The sequence below is a fragment of the Mucor velutinosus genome (genome assembly GCF_035048745.1).
Source record: "Mucor velutinosus strain NIH1002 chromosome Unknown tig00001564, whole genome shotgun sequence".
In the NCBI taxonomy this organism is placed as follows: Eukaryota; Fungi; Mucoromycota; class Mucoromycetes; order Mucorales; family Mucoraceae; genus Mucor; species Mucor velutinosus.
In genome coordinates this window covers 3,193,493-3,212,254 of record NW_027041906.1, presented here as the reverse complement: position 1 = coordinate 3,212,254, position 18,762 = coordinate 3,193,493, and the positions used below count along the sequence as shown (strand labels likewise).

The 18,762-nt window shown below is 41.3% G+C and overlaps 9 protein-coding genes across 9 annotated transcripts; all 9 read left to right on the top strand.

The window, feature by feature from the left end:
• Positions 1-2,287: 2,287 nt before the first annotated feature.
• Positions 2,288-4,312, top strand: ATC70_011341 (uncharacterized protein; the record flags this gene model as incomplete). Its single annotated transcript, XM_064830534.1, has 6 exons — positions 2,288-2,299; positions 2,357-3,389; positions 3,441-3,632; positions 3,685-3,972; positions 4,028-4,192; positions 4,248-4,312. 6 exons carry the CDS (start codon positions 2,288-2,290, stop codon positions 4,310-4,312), a joined length of 1,755 nt encoding a protein of 584 aa, XP_064683036.1.
• A 111-nt stretch (positions 4,313-4,423) lies between these two features.
• Positions 4,424-7,157, top strand: ATC70_011340 (uncharacterized protein; the record flags this gene model as incomplete). Its single annotated transcript, XM_064830533.1, has 7 exons — positions 4,424-4,674; positions 4,738-5,029; positions 5,079-5,319; positions 5,381-5,586; positions 5,638-6,483; positions 6,543-6,953; positions 7,011-7,157. The coding sequence occupies 7 exons, from the start codon at positions 4,424-4,426 to the stop codon at positions 7,155-7,157; spliced, it is 2,394 nt and encodes a 797-aa protein (XP_064683035.1).
• Positions 7,158-7,219: 62 nt separating this feature from the next.
• Positions 7,220-8,866, top strand: ATC70_011339 (uncharacterized protein; the record flags this gene model as incomplete). Its single annotated transcript, XM_064830532.1, has 5 exons — positions 7,220-7,246; positions 7,303-7,525; positions 7,583-7,640; positions 7,697-8,243; positions 8,297-8,866. The coding sequence occupies 5 exons, from the start codon at positions 7,220-7,222 to the stop codon at positions 8,864-8,866; spliced, it is 1,425 nt and encodes a 474-aa protein (XP_064683034.1).
• Positions 8,867-9,128: 262 nt separating this feature from the next.
• ATC70_011338 (uncharacterized protein) lies at positions 9,129-10,235 on the top strand (the record flags this gene model as incomplete). Its single annotated transcript, XM_064830531.1, has 2 exons — positions 9,129-9,585; positions 9,637-10,235. 2 exons carry the CDS (start codon positions 9,129-9,131, stop codon positions 10,233-10,235), a joined length of 1,056 nt encoding a protein of 351 aa, XP_064683033.1.
• Positions 10,236-11,033: 798 nt separating this feature from the next.
• Positions 11,034-11,431, top strand: ATC70_011337 (uncharacterized protein; the record flags this gene model as incomplete). The annotated part of the gene is made up of 2 exons (XM_064830530.1): positions 11,034-11,208; positions 11,271-11,431. The coding sequence occupies 2 exons, from the start codon at positions 11,034-11,036 to the stop codon at positions 11,429-11,431; spliced, it is 336 nt and encodes a 111-aa protein (XP_064683032.1).
• A 143-nt stretch (positions 11,432-11,574) lies between these two features.
• On the top strand, positions 11,575-12,869 carry ATC70_011336 (uncharacterized protein; the record flags this gene model as incomplete). Its single annotated transcript, XM_064830529.1, has 4 exons — positions 11,575-11,784; positions 11,848-12,259; positions 12,318-12,411; positions 12,467-12,869. The coding sequence occupies 4 exons, from the start codon at positions 11,575-11,577 to the stop codon at positions 12,867-12,869; spliced, it is 1,119 nt and encodes a 372-aa protein (XP_064683031.1).
• A 2,470-nt stretch (positions 12,870-15,339) lies between these two features.
• ATC70_011335 (Aa_trans domain-containing protein) lies at positions 15,340-15,714 on the top strand (the record flags this gene model as incomplete). Its single annotated transcript, XM_064830528.1, has 2 exons — positions 15,340-15,508; positions 15,563-15,714. 2 exons carry the CDS (start codon positions 15,340-15,342, stop codon positions 15,712-15,714), a joined length of 321 nt encoding a protein of 106 aa, XP_064683030.1.
• A 24-nt stretch (positions 15,715-15,738) lies between these two features.
• On the top strand, positions 15,739-17,201 carry ARL2 (ADP-ribosylation factor-like protein 2; the record flags this gene model as incomplete). Its single annotated transcript, XM_064830527.1, has 5 exons — positions 15,739-15,772; positions 15,847-16,061; positions 16,166-16,577; positions 16,645-16,738; positions 16,799-17,201. The coding sequence occupies 5 exons, from the start codon at positions 15,739-15,741 to the stop codon at positions 17,199-17,201; spliced, it is 1,158 nt and encodes a 385-aa protein (XP_064683029.1).
• Positions 17,202-17,823: 622 nt separating this feature from the next.
• Positions 17,824-18,757, top strand: sif3 (Sad1-interacting factor 3; the record flags this gene model as incomplete). Its single annotated transcript, XM_064830526.1, has 5 exons — positions 17,824-17,984; positions 18,055-18,185; positions 18,242-18,316; positions 18,371-18,471; positions 18,530-18,757. The coding sequence occupies 5 exons, from the start codon at positions 17,824-17,826 to the stop codon at positions 18,755-18,757; spliced, it is 696 nt and encodes a 231-aa protein (XP_064683028.1).
• Between the last annotated feature and the right edge of the window lie 5 nt (positions 18,758-18,762).

The window sequence follows — 18,762 nt, the reverse complement described above, 5'->3', positions numbered from 1 at the left end:
CTTTTGCAGTTGTGCGTATTTGTGCCATGTTGCTTTACATCCGACTATTACTACCATGCGCGTTGCTCATGTATGCATTTTTATTGCAAGAACAACGAGCTTTTTTGAGCATCTTTGATGTTGTATTTGATATGCTTTTCTTTTACTCGCTTTGTGTGAGTGTCTCTTTTTTGCCTACATACTACTATACCCTTACAGTAGTATGTTCTTTTCTTCATTATTTTATTTTTGTTATGTTTCTTTGAAGCATGCCTTTTTTTTACGTTGTGTGGATGTGCCTATCCCTGAAGCTCAACAAGACTCTATCCGAGACTAGGAGGTAGATAGGCTGTCTCCACTTGGTTATCGCTACTTACTTTAGTGATGATTGAGGGTCTCAACGTCAGAATCTAAAAGCTAGGTGGTGTAAGTAAGGCATGCTCTAGCACCTGGGGGAAGTTTGATGATAGCAGCGGCTGTATTGCTATTATAGCGGCGCTTAAAATTTTGCCTCACATCATAACAGGGGGAAACCCTCGCAAAATTTTTTTCAGGTCAGCGGAGTTTTCAAGCAATCTGATTGGCTCGGAGGTCGAAGCAGCGAAGGGGTACAAGTAGTTGATTTTTTACTGATCTGTCATTTACCATAATTATATGTTTGTAATAAAATGGTGTCCAAAAAGATTAAAATCTTGTTTTATTCCATAGTAAGTTAAAGTGCAGTTGTTCAATCTGGCATTCGTTATACCGTTTGATGCCAGGAATGTCTTTTAAATTATATAAGCACTTAAGCACAGAACTTTTTCACGTTATTGTTGCTAGGACAGTGATGCTTTTTGTTCAATCACCTTGATAAGTTGTTACTTTCGAGTTATTGATAGATACTAAATATGTCGGTGAGCCTTAATACGGTTAAGCTAGCAGATGGTTCCAGCCATGTTTGATCTGCGCTTGAACAATTGCGTCTGAGTAAATTAGATGAGAATCTGTATTCTAGATGGTGTCTATATCAAGGCTGCTTCTTTGTGATCATTACTGCACATGATCTGCGAGTTAAATTACAATTGCTACTAGATCTGGTAGATCTGGTAGTGTACATAATAGCAATCTGTAGATACGTGATCTAATCTTACATTATTAATGTTGATTAGAAATCGAGAACAATATGTTTTGCAACAATGAAAATAAGACTATTTTGAATGTCAAATTTGACAAAAATTGCTTCACTGGTTCAGTTGGTAAAGCGCCATTACCATTTAACTAGTAAGCGTTTCGCTTTAGGGTATATATATACTCTCATTGCTTAAAAATACCCGTCGTCCATTACCTTGGGAGCTGAACATTTTCAGTATCAAGTGCCTGGCCAAGGATGCTTTAACATGCATCTACCATATATTTCATTTTTGTGGGGTGCCACTCTTAACCATACATCAGGTCTTGGATATATAAACCAATTCTGGATTCTAACTTTTGGATCGTCCTAAATCGAGTAGTGAAATATCGATGCCAGAGCATTGAAAGTAACATGTTCCTATGCTATTTACTTTTTTTAAAGAACGGTGGTGCGATTGGACTTCAGATAAAAGAAGCTGTCGTTGAGGAATTTGCTAATTTTGAATTCTGCAAATTTCGAGTAAATGCTACTACTAGTAAAAGTCAATGGATTACTCTATAAATGTTGAATGTATGTCTGGTGAAAGTTGCCGAGGGTACTTTGTTTGACTGCGGTGTACTTGATGTGGGCTTGTTGAGAACGATGTTGACGAGTTACAGTGTAAAACAGTAAAAATAGTTAGTCTTCGAAGGTTTGTAGCTCTAGGGTTTCTTGAGGAGCGAGCCCATTCTGACCTTCTGAATTATCCAGCAAAAACCTTGATCCATTCTTCGATCGCTCAATACCATCAGATGTGTACTAAAAAGAAGTTGGCTTGTTTTTTTTATAACTGCTAGTGTCCTTAGAGTACATCATCCAACGAAGACGCAAGCCTTTTTGTTGGTTGTCATTATGAAGGAGATTATGCATTGTTAATCAAGCAAAGATGATCAGAATCTTAGATCACCACCATATTCACTAACAATTAAAAAATACTACTGGGTCTAGTAATAAAAATACCTAACCATCTTGCAACCAAATGACTAATTCATATTGATGTGCCTTCCCATTTGTCGAGTGTGATCAGTAGATGCTCGAGTGGAGTGTAATTATTTTCATGCCTTGCCTTTCCAAGAGTCACATTAGCTAGACTTTTCAATTGATTTTAGCTCGCTTTGCAATGTCGTTTTTCAAGTAGATTGTACACAATTCAACATGTCTGGTTTCGTAAGTTGATGGTAAAATGATCATTTGAGAAGCATTCACTGACATCCATATAAACAGGACGACGATCTATCTAAAATGCTGCCAAAATCCCTTGGTCAAAAGAGCAAAAATAGCAACAGCAACAGTACAGCCGCCGCAGACGCAGACTGGGATGCCTTACGTGCATTTATGCCAAGTTCGTTTGGAAAACAAGAGCAAAAGAAGGACGTCTCTTTCGAATATGAAAAGACCAAACGTGAAGATGCTGTTGCTGCTGCTTCGAAGCAAGCCAGGAAGAAGGAAAAAGATACCACCAACAATGCAAAAAATAAATCTGACGATTCTGACAACGATTCAGACGATGATTCAGACAATGATCCAGAGTATACTTCATCAGACGTATTGCCCACATCACACGAAATTAAGCTCAGTGACCATCATCGCACTGTATCCGCATTGACCTTGGATCCATCTGGCACTCGACTTGTATCTGGCAGCTACGATTACGACATGAAATTTTGGGATTTTGCAGGCATGGATCGATCATTCAAGCCATTCCGTACGGTCCAGCCTTGTGGAGAGCATCAAATTCACAACTTGCAGTATTCTTTATCCGGGGATACCATCCTGGTGATCTCTGGAAGTGCTCGTGCAAAGATTTTTGATCGAGATGGTATCGAAAAAGCAGAATTCGCCAAGGGAGATCCCTACATTCGTGATTTGCGACATACAGACGGCCATGTAGGTGCTTTGACAAGTGGATTCTGGCATCCTAGCGACAAACAAACGTTTGCCACATCATCACAAGATGGCACGATTCGAGAATGGGATGTAGAACGCACAAGAAAACAAAAGACCACCGTTGTATACAAGTCTCGTGAAAGAGGTGGTCGGTCTCCTTGCACAGCACTTGCTTATACAGGTGATGCAAAGTATCTAGCCGGTGCTTATCAAGACGGTACCGTGCAAATTTGGGATACAAAGGGTAATCATATTCGTCCTGCAATTGCTATTGCAGATGCACATCAAAAGGGGTCAGAGACGTCTTGTATATTATTCTCAAGAGATAACAGAACCATGGTGACAAGAGGCGGTGACGACTCTGTCAAGTGTAAGTCTTCAAGTGGATAACGAGTATATTTAATGGCTAATATGTCTATAGTATGGGATCTTCGCAATGCCAAAAAACCCGTGAAAGCTGCATATAATTTGGATATTGTCAATCCAGAAGCCAATGTCATATTCAGTCCTGATGAAAAGCTAATCCTAACAGGCACTGCTTGTCCGAAGGGTAAGGGCCACGGTCAATTGGTATTCTTGAACAGAGAAACGCTTGAAGTTGAGCAATCCACAAGTAAGTGTATTCATGGATCTATGCAAAGCCGTGTACTGATTTGCTCTTGCAGATGTCACGCAATCCAGCGTTGTCAAGGTCTTATGGCATCCCCGTATCAATCAGATTATGACAGGCAGCGCAGATGGCATTGTCACTGTATTTTACAGCCCCACTCATTCATCTCGCGGTGCCAAATTACCCATCGTCAAAGCTGCCAAGAAGAGAGCAGTGGATGATTATGAAATTGATAGACCTATTTTGACTCCTCATGCACTGCCAATGTTCAAGGATGAAGAGAGAACATCCAAGAGAAGAAGAGACAAATTGCGTAAAGATCCTGTTGCATCTCACCGTCCAGGTAAGTGGTGGAAAAGGCCATCTTTTCTTAAGCGTTTACTAATCATGCGAAACAGACCTGCCTGTCAGCGGCCATGGTAAGGGCGGAAGAGTCAACATGAATCAACAACAAGCTGTTATCAAGACATTTGCCAAAGACACAACCAGAGATGAAGATCCCAGAGAAGCCCTTCTTAAATACGCTGATTTGGCCGAGAACGATCCACTTTGGGTATCCAATGGTAAGTGGAAATCAGCGATGCAATGGTCGCAACATATACCAACGACTATTTTTAGTGTATAAAAAGACCCAACCTGATCCAGTGTTCCAAGAAGATGATGAAGAGGAAGAAACCAAATAGACATTTCATTCTCTTGTTTCATGCGCCGTCTGTAAAATAGTTGCCCATATTTCCAAGTTTCATTCAAAGTTACTCTTCTCTTTTTCGTTACTAAATAAAAGCACACTACATATGCCTTCCACTGCAGTAGCGACACCTGCTGATGCCACTACCATCAACCACAGAACTAATGCGACTGATAAAGACACAAAGCACATTCCTCTACTATCGAGAGATTTTGAGAGCTTGACCAACATTGATGATATAAGGGAATGCCTTCGACTACTAGACGAGGAGGAAACACGTATCGACGTTTCGCTCGACGATATGCTTGCAAAAGAAACATCGCTAGAACAATCACTGGATGCGCTTAATGCACTGAGGTTTGTTATGGCGAATCTTGCATGCGAACAGCGCTCCAACTAATACTTGCCAATACAACACAGGCCACAGTTAGGAACGCTCAAGGCCAAATCAGCGCGAGTGATTGGCACTGTAGACAAGACATCCAGACTTGCAGAAGTTATCAGCGACAAAGTTAGACAACTAGATCAGGAACAATCGAAAGCTAGACAAGCCATTCAATATGTGGAAGACGTGCAAGAATTGAAGTTTTGTGTAGCGAGTTTACAAGAAGCAATTCAACAAAAGGAATACGACGAAGCTGCAGTGCTGTTACAAAGAGCATCCAAAATTGATCCAGCCATCTTGAATGGGTCACTAGCAGAGTTCACAGTGGTAAGATATGTCACTGCTTGTATTGAATCAAGGCTAAATGTCAAGGCAGTCGACATCCGAGAATCCAGATCACCCAGCAAAGACATTGGCAGACGCAAAGACAAATCTATTTGCCATCTTTTCCAACAAATTTGACGATGCAGTGGCACAGAGAAATCAAGCTGATATCACTCGGTATTTCAAGCTGTTTCCTCTCATCAACTGCCAAACGGAGGGATTGGACAAATATTCGAGATTTGTATGTAATATCATCAAAGCAAGATGTGCAGAGGAACTCAAGACAGGACTCAGTAAGGATACGAGCATGCGTGCGCTTGGATGGACTAAGCTGATTTTTTGCTTGATTACTAGTTGCGGCACCCACCTACTTTGCTGATGCATTGACGCGATTATTCGAGAATATCGCTGTGATCATTGACCAGCACCAACCTCTGGTCGAGCAGCACTATGGAAAGGGCAAGATGCTGCGAGTGATACAGCGATTACAGGAGGAGAGCGATGTGCAAAGTGTCATTATCCTGGATAGGTTTCTGAAGGCTCGCAAACTAGAGTCAAAAGTAAGTTGGCATGGCCACAGACAAGGGAGACGCGGCTCACATGATGAATAGTTGGTCGAGATTCAAGTTTTGCTCATTGCCATGATGCGCAACAGTGCCACCTACCCAGTGAGCCGACCAGGGGCACCTTCTCCTCAATCACCACAAGCAGAGACAGAATCCACCAATCCACTGGTTGAGCCTCGCCAATTGGATGCCAATCTGTATGAACTGTCATTGATCAGTCAACGAAGTGTACTATTCAACAGTTTCATGAACGAAAGAGCTAGCGATGAAATGGATGTCCTGGAGTCGGATGACAATGAAAAGGAACTGGTCATGAAGGGCAAAGACAGCAAGTTCTATGGTGCCAACGGTCTGCTGCTCTCTTCTGGATTGACCAAACGAGTAAGAGAGTTGATGAGTTCGTACCTGGTGATTGACGAGTACCTGCTGAAGAAGAGCATCGACAAGGCCATGAAACTAGATGACTATGATCCCGCGACTTCGCAGACATCCACTAGTGTGGACGACGTGTTCTTTATTCTCAAGACAGTGATGAAGCGTTGTATATCCACATATGAGCCTGAAGTTGTGTCATCCACTGTGCGAACCACAACCAAGATTTTGGAGATTGGATACTTGAACTTGTTCCAGCAAAAGATGTCGACTGTGTTCACAACTTACGATACAACAGGACGCAATGCAGAAAGAGCAATCGAAATGGCCAAAATCAGCTACATGGTGATTTTGAACAATCTGGATGTCAGTGCTGATTATACCCATCGGTTAGCAAAAGAGGTGGAGCCAAACATCGCCAGTGGCATTTGGTTGGATGAAGAGAACGATGTCAAGAGAACATTGGGGTACATTCAGAATTTCGAGGAATTCGCAGATAAATTCAAGCAGTTACTTCAAGTAAGAATGGCAGATTCTTGGTGAATGCCCCCATTGGCTTGTTGCTAACGTGTATATAGAATGGTATTGAGCAACTCATGAATCAAATATTAAAGCCTAGAATCAGACCTTTGTTTCAAGAAGCCTACAAAGAGGTGAAATATGTACTCGAGGAAGAAGAATACAACGAGGCAGACATAGAGGAGCGATTTGTCAAGCGATTCAGGCGAGGCTTTGAGAGCCTGATCAGCATTTACAGACGCACATTGACAGACAGCAACTTTAGTGCCTTGATGGGACTATTACTGGAAGCATTGACGGCACAATGGGAGAGAATTGTGTTCCAAACCAGATTCAATCAGTATGGCGCACTGAGATTTGACAAGGACTTGCGTTCAGTTATCCACTACCTGTCTACGCTTACTGAATGGCTATCGCGAGACAGGTTTACAAGATTGAATCAAATGTCCATTTTACTGAATTTTGAAGAGGTGAGTTTTTGCGGATCAGAAATCAGGACATGCGTACTCATTCTTGATCCATTCTAGCCTTCTGAGATCTATGATTTCTGGGGACAAAAGGCTGGTCCTGTCAGCTGGAGACTTACAGTGACAGAAGTCAAGAAAATTCTAGCTTTGCGATTAGACTTTGATGCAGATGAAGTTGCTAATTTGCTTCCAAAAAGCAGCAATTAGAATAAAAAGCGTGACACAAAATGTATTTTTAAAAACTTTTCTTTTTACCTTTCATCAGAAAGATGGCCATCGTCAGTTACCGCGAAACTGTAATAGACATATACACTTTCGACTTGATTGACCTCTCTGATTCGTTTTCCTATAGTTGAGCGAAGTGTTATACACAATTGAGGATCCCAATAGCCCCATTGAAAAGGAAGAGATTCCAGCAAAGCAGATTTTAGCTTCGCAGCCTTTACTCGTGGAAATCTATCAATACAAGAACGACGTTACAATCGAGACACGTCTAGACAACAGAATTCAAAAGTATGACCAACTCTCTAGAAAATCACAGCACATGATCATTGATTACTTTGAAGTGGGTCATTGTACGTGCTCTGATGCCCACCAAACTATAAAACAGAGGTATTGACATCTTGTACTAGATAAGGAGGGCATGCAGCTGATAGAGAACCAAGTCGCATCGCACAAGAAACCACCGTTGTAAGCCAAACTAGAACACCTTGACAATGTATATACTCACTCCTCGTCTTTTGCAGCAACATCTTGATTACATTGATCAACTTCATCTTGCAGCCCAAGAACGAGCTACGAAACAAAGACAAATTGGTCAAGCATTGGTTGGAATGCAAGCGAGCACATGCGCTTCTCTTGGATATACTGAGCCTGTATGGACCCGACATCTACTTGCCAGTGTTTAACGAATTCAGATCATTCGAACTCATATCCAGCAAAGACAAAAACAGCCTGCACGATGATATTTACGAGCTATTGAATACCAAGCGACTAAGCGAATACAGAGATTTCTGGAATTTCACAGACAGAGTGCTATCAGCCACTACCACAGATCTAGAGACGAGATGCAGTGGTTTGGTCTTGGATTTCTTTGTCAATGTGCTGCAAATCGATCTCAAGTCAAGAGTGCATTGTGAATCCGAGGTCATGAAGTCCATTTTCATGCGCACTTTAAAGCGAGATGCCCTCAACAAGCTTAGTAAATTTGACCACTACCTCAAGCTGTTATTACGTGATTTTCCAAACCAAAACGAAGATCTGTTTCATTTGACAGGCGACATTTTAAACATGGCAAGGGAAACATCGTTTGACAGGCAAACAAGCATGGCTGACATGAATCTTAGATCATCACCGTATCCAGCTTTGACAAGGTATCCAGCGTGGAGGATCTGGTCTCTCAGACATACATCCACTTTCAAGAGATGACAACGGACGCCTCCCAGCAATTTATGCAAATCATCAAATACCCATCCTTTATCTTAGCTCTTTGCGATTTAGCACTTGCAGATGCAGACGTCTCAATGGTGCCTGAGGAACACAGGCACTATCGTAAACAAAAGCACAGACCTCTCACATTACAAAAGCTGTTCCTTTACGCATTCAAAACACTGCCCCTGCAGCCAGACAACCTGGAAAGCATTTACCGTCATATTGCCGTGGTGTCTAAATACTGTATGTGTGTCTTGTCAACAGCAACTGTCAGCCACAAGAGAGACAATACAGAGACCAACACTGCATTTCCTAGCGATCAATTAGAGTTGCTCATTGGTGAAAAAGACGAGGTGATGGTGGACTGGGAGAATACCATTGAGAAGCTGTTGCGTGATAACAAGTTTACTGGTGACTTACCAACATTGGCCAAGATTCGTTGGTCCATGAAGATGGTCAAAATAACACTGACTGAGTATTTCTAGTCTTTGGATAGAATTTAATAAAAGAGAAAGCTCTGCTGTAGCGTTGTTGGAGCAGTATACCGATATGTTTGCATATGTTTGCATATGTGCAAGCTGTCTTTACAAGCAGCATTAATAGATATTTCACATGGATGGAATGTATCTTTCCTGTTCATTGAGTTCGTTTGAATAGCTCAAATGCTCTGTGACCGTGCCCAGTGCAATTGAAATGAAAAAAAATCGTACTCCAGCCATGAAATGTTGTGTTTCTTCAATATTCAACATGTCTACATTAGCATTGGATCAGTTATTGAACAACAAGAAGTCTTCTTCATTCATCTTTATCAATGACACAATTCGCTTGTCTGCTCTACCCATTTTAGCAGACATTGGTAAACGCGCACTCACCGATGACAAATCGCTAGTAGTTCTTTTGACAGAAACATCACCCAGAGCATGGCGTGAACGCTTTCCCGTGGATAAACGAAACAACATATGCATCATTGATTGCTATTCCGATCCCCATGGTTGGGATGACGATGTAGAGAAGCACGCTGATAATAATACCATTCAAGTAAAGAACATCAAGGACATGGAAAAGCGTATTTTGTCACCTATAATGAAGAAAGTGCTGGAATCACCCAACTGCACAATCCTCGTTGACTCAATCACTCCATTGGCAATGATCTCTCAGCATAGAGCCTACCAACTTGTCAAGGCATTGGAATCATTGACGACTGGTGAGTACATGGTACTTATTGCCAGTGTGTGTTATTAATGCACATCCACAGATGCCATTCGTTTAGCTGTTGGCTATCATTCTGATGTCAAGCTAGTGTCCAAGACTGGATTAGCTTTACAGGATTCACTCAATAGACTTGCATCAGTCATCATTAAATTAGAGGCATTGAAGGAGCGTACAGCATTCGAGACACAAGCTGCATTGACTGGATTTGTGCCTCAAGACACATTTTCTTATTTGACCATCACATCCAATTGCTTGACGAAGGGAGGTATCGCACATATCGAATGGAGAAAGAAGAGCGGGAAAGTGCAGTATGAATCCAATGGGTTCATCATGCAACCAGACACTGGATTACTGCAAGTTGTCGCTGCTAATCAACTGACATTGGAGAAGGAGGAGGAGCCAGAGCCAGAGGCCATGGAAGTTGACAAGAAATCAGATCCTACAGCCAACCTGTCGTTTAATCTGTCTCTGACTGACGAGCAACGTAAGACCAAGGAGAACCTAGTGCTACCATTCATGAAGGCACAGCAGTTGGAAGTGTCCGTGGAGGAGGAAAAGAAGAACAGTGGTCTGATCTACTATGACCCTGATGCAGCAGACGATTTTGATGATGAGGATCCTGATGATGATTTAGACATTTAAATAATATAAGCTTCTGTATTTACAGTAACAATAAACAGTTGAGGTAGCAAAGCAAAGCAAAAAAAAAATTAATCTGCCTCAAGAGAATGAGAAGCTATTACTTTGGTCATCTATATACATCAAGGTCAATCGGAAGCCTATACATGAGAGGGTTCATCTCTCTTGGACGGCTCTTAACATCAAGAAGGGCGACAAAGGGTTAGCGCTAGCAACATGTATGGGGACCAAGTCAAGCTCTGGCAATCTAGCAATTGCTTGAAGCTGATGGCATCTTGTCTGTCGCAAATCGAGCTGAGTAGACAACCTGGGAATAGCTTGGGTATCTCAATGCTTGTGTTTACATTGGCATTGACGGAAATGGATAAACAATTCTACAGGGAATGTGGTACAGTATCGGTCTACTAGCCCTCCGCAATTCGGTCTGTTGGCATGCTTCTTGGCTCACTATTTCTTGGCTGTCGCACAATGCCAGATCAAGATGGCTTATGTATCGTATCAACAAACATATAGAATCACTCTCTTCTAATGGCCCACAGTGGCTCGAAAGTATAAAAAAATAACTTTTAAGCAAGATGATCTATGATTTTATGACTGACAACCACTCACAAGGAGATGATGGGGATTTTTTACCACCAATGCGACGAATCAAAGCAGTAAATCAGATTTCTGTATCACGCTGTCTACTACAAATAGCCAAAATCATTTCTCACCCATTTTCATTTTTCATATATGAATTCATCTTTTTCTTTTCGATAGTTTAACAGATTCATACTAGAGATCAGAAAAATTAATAGAAATATGCAATTTGCTCAAGAAAATCCAGGCACGGATCAAACAATAGTATCAAATGATACTGCTGGACACCTGTCAAATCCAGAAAAGTTAGAATCTCACGTTGTAGAAACGGAAGACGTTGAGGATATTCGAGTAGCAACGAACAGTGTTGACAGCTCTGAACTGACAGCAAAGATAGGTAAACTCCACCGTCGATCCCATGCCGATCATTTTGAATTGATTAGCAACAAATCATCATAGACGCCTTGGCTCCATTTGAAAAAGATGCAGAGAAAGCCTCGGTTCAGTTGCCTTCAGCTACGGAAGAAGAAGAAGGACCCGATGGTGGCTATGGATGGTTTGTCGTCCTCGGAGCATTTGCAGTACAGATCACAAGCTTTGGTGTAGTTTCCAGCTGGTAAATGTAAACAGAATCTCATCAATACATGCCTACTAATCGGAAATTTTGTCTATTCTCGCCTCATTTTCTGTATTCAGGGGTAAGTTTCCCACAAACCGCAGTATATTTTGCAGAAATAATTGAGCCTTGATTCAAACAGGTGTTATGCAAGACTATTACCATCAAAATCTATTTGCGGATAACCCCAAGGCTTTAGTGGACCTCAGTTTTGTAGGCACCTTGGCCTTGGTCTTTATCAACGGCTCCAGTCCTATTGTGCAATACTTTGTTGCTCGATTTGGCCTTCGTCCTGTGATGATTGTGGGCACGCTGTTCATTACGCTTGCCTTGGAAATGGCTGGATTTGCTAGTCAAGTAAGCATTCGTACCTACCATATTGAACTATGTAATCTAATTGTGTATGACTTGCATGTGTAGATTTGGCACTTGTATTTAACGCAAGGTATACTGTTTGGCGTTGGTGCTTCTTGCATGTACGGGACGGTAATGTCAGTGACACCGCAGTGGTTTACAAAGAACAGAGGTGTTGCATTAGGCATTGTTGCAAGCGGCTCTGGCATTGGTGGTCTCCTGGTTCCTTTCATCGTAACACCATTGAATAGCAATTTGAGGCCTGGATGGACGTATCGCATCTTGGGCTTCATCTGTTTGTTTTGCGATGTTATTGCTTGTATTTGCGTCAAGGAAAGAATTGTTCGCAAAAAGGAAAAGAAAAGCTTTTTTAAAATCATTGATGTTAGTGTGCTCAACAATGTCAATTTCCTCCTGTTCATCATTGCATCAGATATTTCATTGCTGGGATATTTTGTGCCATTTTTTTTCTTGCCTGGTAAGTGGAATCTAATCTCTTGCAGGCACATACTTATCAATCTTATTGGCTGCTGCAGCGTATGCCACTTACTTGGGATTGTCTGATTCTCAGGGATCGTCGCTAATTGCTGTTTGTTCTGCTATGAATTTTGTGGGTCGTTTGGCTTCAGGGTACGATCTCAAACTAATGTAATTGAAAACTGGCCTTTAATGTCAATGGATACAGTGTTTTAGCTGATCGCGCTGGACGCATCAACTCCAACATCACATTTACTCTATTAACAACTATCAGTTGCTTCTTTATTTGGACATTTGCATTTGACTATGGTTCGTTGATGGGTTTCGCTGTTGTGTTTGGATTTGGATGTGGTTCGTATGTTACTTTGATGTCACCTATTTCTGCAAGCTTGTTGGGCATGGAAAAGCTGGCTTCTGGTTTGTCCCTGCTGATGTTTTTGAACATGTTCCCTGTATTTGGAACCAACATCTCCAGTGCGATTGAAGCCGGCGTCAGTTCTCAGCCTTTTCTCTCTTACAAACTGTTCTCTGGTGTTGCTTGGCTATTGGGAACTCTGCTACTAGTTTTTTTGAAAGTTAGAATTAACAAAAATCCTTTTGCAAAGGTTTAGCAGCTTAGAAGGCTCCCTCATATATCCTTTCTACCAATATATACTGAAATCTTAAGTTTAACGTGCATAGTTCACTTAAAATATTGCATTAATAACCTATAGCTATGGATCTGACTCTTTTAAGACGCTTCACGTCTGTGTTAATGAAGGCAATATATCTACAGGCACACAACCTCTTTACAATTACGTCCTATTATTCAAAAACGTAAAACACAACGTAAATGGGGTGTATTTGAACCGTGATTTCTCGTGGTGGAAGTCGTTTTAGACTGCCAGAATAGCGCCAAACCATTGCTCTCAACTAGCACTTGCTTCCTGATGCCTTTGCTCAACTTTTTTGGGATCGTCAAAAAAGCATGAGATACCACATGGATTTCGTTGAAAATCAAACGATCGCGTTTTTGGCCACCAAAACAACGACTTCTACTATAACATATATTAAGTTGAAATGTTTCTCTCGATCCAAAGCAACCCCTGAAACCACTTTGGTGGGACCTCCACATGTAAAATCTCAACATTTTCGCCGAAAACCTCATTTTATATCTTCAATAATTGCTCAGTAAGTTTGTTCAAAGCAGCTCTTTTATTTATTACCATTGGATGCGCCTTGAAAAGTACTCCAAGAAAGCTTAAGGATGTATAAGAAAATTAGCACGATTTGTATAGTCGACTCTTGCAAAATAGGTCTTTTTTTTTAAATTTTGTTTATTGATTGATTCGCGTACACTGTGAGTAATAGGTCAGAGTGAAGAGGCGAGTGCAATTTAGATAAAGAATTGGATAACTATAAGCTAAAATATGAAGAATAATATACTAAACTAAACTATATAAAAAAAAACTATCTAATAATTGGCTTTGGATTACAGGAGGGAATGGCACTGATCTTCCGCAATGGTCTGACGAACACTGGTTCGAATACTGGCCAATATCGCTGTATGGTCCATAGGAACATTGTCATAGATGAACCTCATGTGGGCAAGCCACAGTTGACCAAGGGTGATGATGAGGATTCGGAAAGGCTTGATTCCAGCAATTTGGCAATACCAAACATTGGAGAAATCAAGTTGCAGAAGAGCCTCTTTAATATCTAGAATCGAGGTGGTAGGCCACAGAAATGCAAAATAGGTCGACCAAGTCGAAAATAGCCAAAAACTTTCATTTTGAGCGCGAGAAATAGTGAATGGAGATTGAATTGATTTTGGCTGGAGAAAGTTAATGCTATGCTCCTCTGGAGGGCAATTGATGCCGTTGAAAGCTTATGAAGTGCATTGCGAGTTAAAAAAAAAGATACTGAAATTCAGCCAGAATATTCTTTATTACTCCTGCTGAGTATTTTTCATAGCTGATAGATACAATTGCTTTCAGCTGCTCACTTCAAGGCGAGTCCTAATGCTAAATGTACATGGGCACCCTTTTCAAATTGCACATCTGATTCTTAAAGGGAGACTCGCCCGAAACTAAGGGCCAATTCTTTTGACAATGATGCCGTACATTCAAACCGGCGAAACAATGCGAATATGTTCACTGCGTCTATCATTCTCATTTACCGTCGTCTCCTCGAACAAAAATGCCAGGAATATAGCAGATATTTTCTGTATTTCACAACAAACAATGGTACTACAAATCAAATTGCAAGATGGACAAGCAATAATCTTTTTCACTTGCCAATATCAAGCTATGAAGAAGAAGGGCAATGCCTTGAATCAGCAATGATGACTCAGCATTTAACAAGATTTTTGCACATCATTTGCTCGTTGAGGCCAGCTAAAGGCGGGTAAGGCGGCCCGGATCAGATCTCTAACTTGCTTTGTGTGTTCCCATTGTCATGAGTTACTGAAAACGGGTAATCAATTTCACAATTGAATCGTATCTGGTCTGTACTACGTTTGTATCTCCTTGGGTTCGGGGATAAACATTTTGTGATTTGGTATATTTGCCTTGTACTGTTACCCTTCTTTGCTTTATCTTTCTCTCTGTCTCTCCCTTGCAACCTGCACAACCACAAATCAAATTGAGATATGAGATTCTTTCTTCATGCATTGGATTTGCCATCCAAATAGCCGCTTGCTTTTTGTTTAATGACAATCTGTTGATTCGGAATTTAGCAGCCTACAGACGTAAACAAGATGATCTATACTTCTGTCATGACTGACAACCACTCATACGACGCTAAAAGTTTTCAGATTGCGCGACGATGGAGTATTTTTCCACGAATCTAACGAATCAAGGCAATGTATCAAATGTGTATATCTAAACTTCTGTATCACATATACTACATAAATTCAGAATTCCTTGTTCTTGACGATTATTAATATAGACAAGAGAGCCTTTTTTCCTCTCTTTTTTTCTCTTCTCTTTCATATAAAAACCATCGAAAAAAAAAGAAAAGAAACACCAATCTTTTCTTTATTTCGCATTGTCAAAGTTTAACTCAAATCACTCTTCCAAGCCAAATCAAATCAAAAAAGACATGGCATATGTTGAAGAAAACTTAATCCAGAATCAATCAACTTCTTTCAATGATAAAGAAGGTCTTTCATCTGATAAGAAATTGGAATCCAATGTCATTGAAGCTGAGGGTATCAATGATGTTCAAGAAGCAGGAAGCTCTGCTAGCTCTGATCTGACAGCTAGAACAGGTAAATCACATTGCTCATTTTTGTTTGTGGGCAAGGTTGACCAATTTCTTTTAGACACCTTGACTGAAAAAGATGTAGAGAAAGGTTCTGCTCAATTGCCTCCTGTTGTAGACGACGAAGGCCCTGATGGTGGCTATGGATGGCTCGTCGTTTTGGGAGCGTTTGCTGTTCAGATTACCAGTTTTGGTGTTGTTTCTAGTTGGTAAATACAGGCAGATTCTTTCAAATATATGTTTACTCATTGCACATTGAACATTATCAGGGGTAAATCAAAAGCGAGAACGCATGTATTGCATATGCTTGGAGATGTGTATAACTAATGTATTGCTTTGTAACAGGTGTCATGCAAGACTATTTTCACCAACACTTGTTTGCTGATAACCCCAAGGCTTTAGTGGACCTCAGTTTTGTAGGCACCTTGGCCTTGGTCTTTATCAACGGCTCCAGTCCTATTGTGCAATACTTTGTTGCTCGATTTGGCCTTCGTCCTGTGATGATTGTGGGCACGCTGTTCATTACGCTTGCCTTGGAAATGGCTGGATTTGCTAGTCAGGTAAGATTTCTCCCAACCCAACCCCCCCCCCCCCAGACAAATGCCGCAGCGCTTGGATGGACAAGAGCTGCAGAACTCGTCAAGGCTAACAACCGTTCCTATAGATCTGGCACTTGTATTTAACTCAGGGCATCTTGTTTGGAATGGGCGCATCGTGTATGTACGGTACAGTGATGGCAGTTACTCCTCAATGGTTTACAAAGAACAGAGGCGTTGCATTGGGTATTGTAGCAGGTGGTTCTGGTATTGGCGGTCTTGTGGTGCCTTTTATTGTGACACCACTCAATAGAAACTTGGGTCCAGGATGGACTTACCGCATTTTGGGCTTCATTTGCCTGTTCTGTGATATCATTGCCTGTATCTTTGTCAAGGAGAGAATTGTCCGCAAGAAGGAAAAGAAGAGCTTCTCGCAAATCATTGATTTCAGCGTGCTTAAAAACGTCAACTTTCTCATCTTTAGTGTTGCATCTGACATTGGTTTGTTTGGCTATTTTGTGCCATTCTTCTTTTTACCAGGTTTGTGGCATCCAGACTTTTGTGTGTGTATGTGTTTGATACTGATTGTTTTTGTTGATTGATATAGCTGATGCTACCTATCTTGGCTTGTCTGACTCGCAAGGATCTTCACTTATCGCTGTCTGTTCAGCTATGAATTTCCTTGGCCGTTTAGCTGCAGGGTAATGTAGTACATCTTGATCTAATGATAGTTGCCCCGTCTAATCCAAACGATGATGCAGTGCTTTTGCAGATCGAGCTGGACGACTTAATTCCAACATCACCTTCACCTTGCTTACAGCCATCAGTTGCTTGCTTATTTGGACATTTGCATTTGATTATGGATCTTTGATGGGTTTTGCTGCCGTGTTTGGTTTTGGTTGTGGCTCATACTTTGCTTTGATGTCTCCTATTGCTGCAAGTCTGCTTGGCATGGAGAGATTCCCTTCTGGTCTATCCTTGTTGCTCTTTTTGAACATGATCCCAGTTTTTGGATCCAACATTGCTAGTGCCATTGAGACTGGCGTCAGCTCTGCTCCCTTCTTTTCCTACAAAATGTTTGCTGGTGTTGCTTGGTTGGTTGGTGCAATCCTCTTGATCTTTTTGAAGTTTAAGATTAACAAGCATCCTTTTGTAAAGATCTAACATCTAACTGAATAAAACCTCATATTCACGAAGGGATAGTCATGGTTTCACGGGAGAGGAGCCCTTGAGTACAGGCATTTGCAAACAAAAGCAGAACGCGATGCAACATTGGCTTGAGAGTGGCATTTCGCATTTATTTATCCGTTCCTGACTCTGAAGCGGCTTTCAGGGGTAACTTGAAATTCAACATTTCTACATTTGAACAATCACCCCTTTTCTACGAATCCCTCTATAGGCCTTCGACATCCTTTCGAATCCTTTGAAATAGAGTAAATGTCTGGCTTTTGTGTCAAAAAAATGAAATTGCATCAAGAAATGGCTCAACTGTATTTGTCATTCAAACAGATTGTGCGCGTCAGCGATATTGATCACTAGAAAAGGCGTTGGTAGTAGCAAAGGTGCATTGGTAATACTATCAACAGCCATTTCAATGTGGACTTTACGCAAATCCAAACATCCTACCCACCATCATATGAGCTACCAAATTTCAGTCATAGTCTATTACTACCTGTATTCGCACCCAATTTAGCATCACCCCCAAAAACGGGTCTATTTCCAGTCATTTCTCTTTCATCGGTTTTCAACTCTTCTCACACACACACACACATTTACAGACGAGAAAATGCCAGAGCAGTTATCCACCGTAGTGATTGAACCTACCGCAACCCATACAGCCACTGTGATATGGTTGCATGGATTAGGAGATTCAGGTGTAGGATGGCTATTCTTAACAGAGGAATTGGGCTCCAGATTTCCTTACATTAAATGGATATTACCAAATGCGTGAGTTTCCGTCCCTGTTTCATCGCAAGGAAAAGAGCTGCTGTTACTGATGCACACACTTATGAAACAGGCCACTAAAGTCAATTACATCCTTTGGAGAAGGTGCCTTGGTGAATGCATGGTTCAATATCAATAGTTTTGAAAAGAAGGCGCATCTAGAAAAGATTGATGAGGAGGGCATGCTTGAGTCTGTGGGACTAGGTACGTGAAGCAAGTACGTATTTGCTTGAAACCCTACTCATATAGCATCAATACAGTGGATCAATTGATTCAAAATGAACGAAATCAGGGTGTGCCAAGTCAGCGCATCTTGCTGGGCGGTTTCAGTCAAGGTAAACTCTGGGATAGATGGTTTAAATATAGAAATCTGACTGAAACACGTATAGGATGTGTCATTTCCCTGTTGACCGCAGTGTCTACACCTCATCAGTTGGCTGGCGTGGTGGCATGCAGTGGATGGCTTGCCCTGGGCGAAAAATTGGACAGTGTAAGTTGCGTGGATGATGGGGATTGGATCGGCAGTTTGATTCACACCAAACCCCTAGTTTGGCTCTGACATGAACAAGCAAATCCCTATTCTGATGTGCCATGGAGAGGAAGATGCAGTTGTTGCATTTCGATTTGGCAGAGCCACTGCTAAATACTTGACTAAAAAAGGGTACTCGATCCAATTCAACGGCTATCCAGACCTTGCGCATGCTGCTGACCCTAAAGAAATCGCTGATATTAGTGAGTTTATTGCGAAATGTTTGCCTGTGATTAGTAAACTCTAATACGA